Source organism: Perkinsus marinus (assembly GCF_000006405.1).
Source record: "Perkinsus marinus ATCC 50983 genomic scaffold scf_1104296973326, whole genome shotgun sequence".
Taxonomy (NCBI): Eukaryota; Perkinsozoa; order Perkinsida; family Perkinsidae; genus Perkinsus; species Perkinsus marinus.
In genome coordinates this window covers 1-1029 of record NW_003201455.1, presented here as the reverse complement: position 1 = coordinate 1029, position 1029 = coordinate 1, and the positions used below count along the sequence as shown (strand labels likewise).

The window sequence follows — 1029 nt, the reverse complement described above, 5'->3', positions numbered from 1 at the left end:
AGGAGCGGACAGGAACGGAGGAGATGTCTACATCCCTATCGAGCTCGCATCACATCTGGGGAAGCGATACTCACACCTGTGAAGATGCGCAGGAGTGGGAGCCCTACCAAAAACCACGGCACTGCCAGCGGGTGTAACTTCCCCTCGACTCCATAGCCTCGCATGCGAGGCACAGTAGAAGAAGTCATTGACGCAAGTGCCTAGGCCGGCCCGTTTGTCTGACCACCACTTACGCAGTGCCAGACGCCCGGCTTCGGCCTGATAGCGCCTAAGGGTCTTCACACTGATTTCCGTCTCCGCAGAGACTTCCATCATGGAGGCACCCTTGGCTGCCAATTCATCGGCTCGGTCATTAGCAAACATGCCACTGTGACCAGGCACCCAGTGGAAGGTAACCTTGTCCGGGATTTCAGCTAAGAGCAGAGTGATCTGTCTCGCTTTGTCCCGCCGAGCCACCGTAGATCTCGACGACAGGATCTTGAGTACTGCTTGAGAGTCCGTGAAGACTGCCCATTCTTCCTCTCGTTCCGTCGTCAGGATAACCCAGCGGACTGCCTCAAGAAGTCCGAGGAGTTCACAGTCCGTAATAGTTGCGTAAGGAGAGAGTTTCCAGTAGTTGGAATGAACTTCTACACCCTTACGATATACCACCATTCCAGCACCGGTCTTACGGTCTTTGACCACCGAGCCATCGGTAAAGATGGCATTTCCGGAGAGGAGAGCCGCCTGCGCATAGCTCTTGGCTCTTTCTTTGTCCCGGATCGTAGTCTTGACCCAAGGTTGCCATGGTAAGATAGGCAGACCCCGCCAGTGCTGGACCTTGTCCAGACTATCTCGACTCTCTGTTAGAGTCAGACCTTTGACCGCGAGTGTCTGGTCTAGGGCCCTCGCACAACCAAGTGCGGACAGCCTTACGGCTGCAATAGTCTTGAGCTCCAAGTCTGCTGGTAAGAGACCAGCCGCGACACAAATAGCCGCGTTGGAGCAGTTCCGGGGAGCCTGGAGGGCTATCCTCGCTACCATGGCTGT

At 55.7% G+C, this 1029-nt stretch overlaps 1 protein-coding gene across 1 annotated transcript; it reads right to left on the bottom strand.

Annotated features, from left to right (window-relative positions):
* Positions 1–27: 27 nt before the first annotated feature.
* On the bottom strand, positions 28–1023 carry Pmar_PMAR023144 (hypothetical protein; the record flags this gene model as incomplete). The annotated part of the gene is made up of 1 exon (XM_002766219.1): positions 28–1023. The coding sequence occupies one exon, from the start codon at positions 1021–1023 to the stop codon at positions 28–30; it is 996 nt and encodes a 331-aa protein (XP_002766265.1).
* Between the last annotated feature and the right edge of the window lie 6 nt (positions 1024–1029).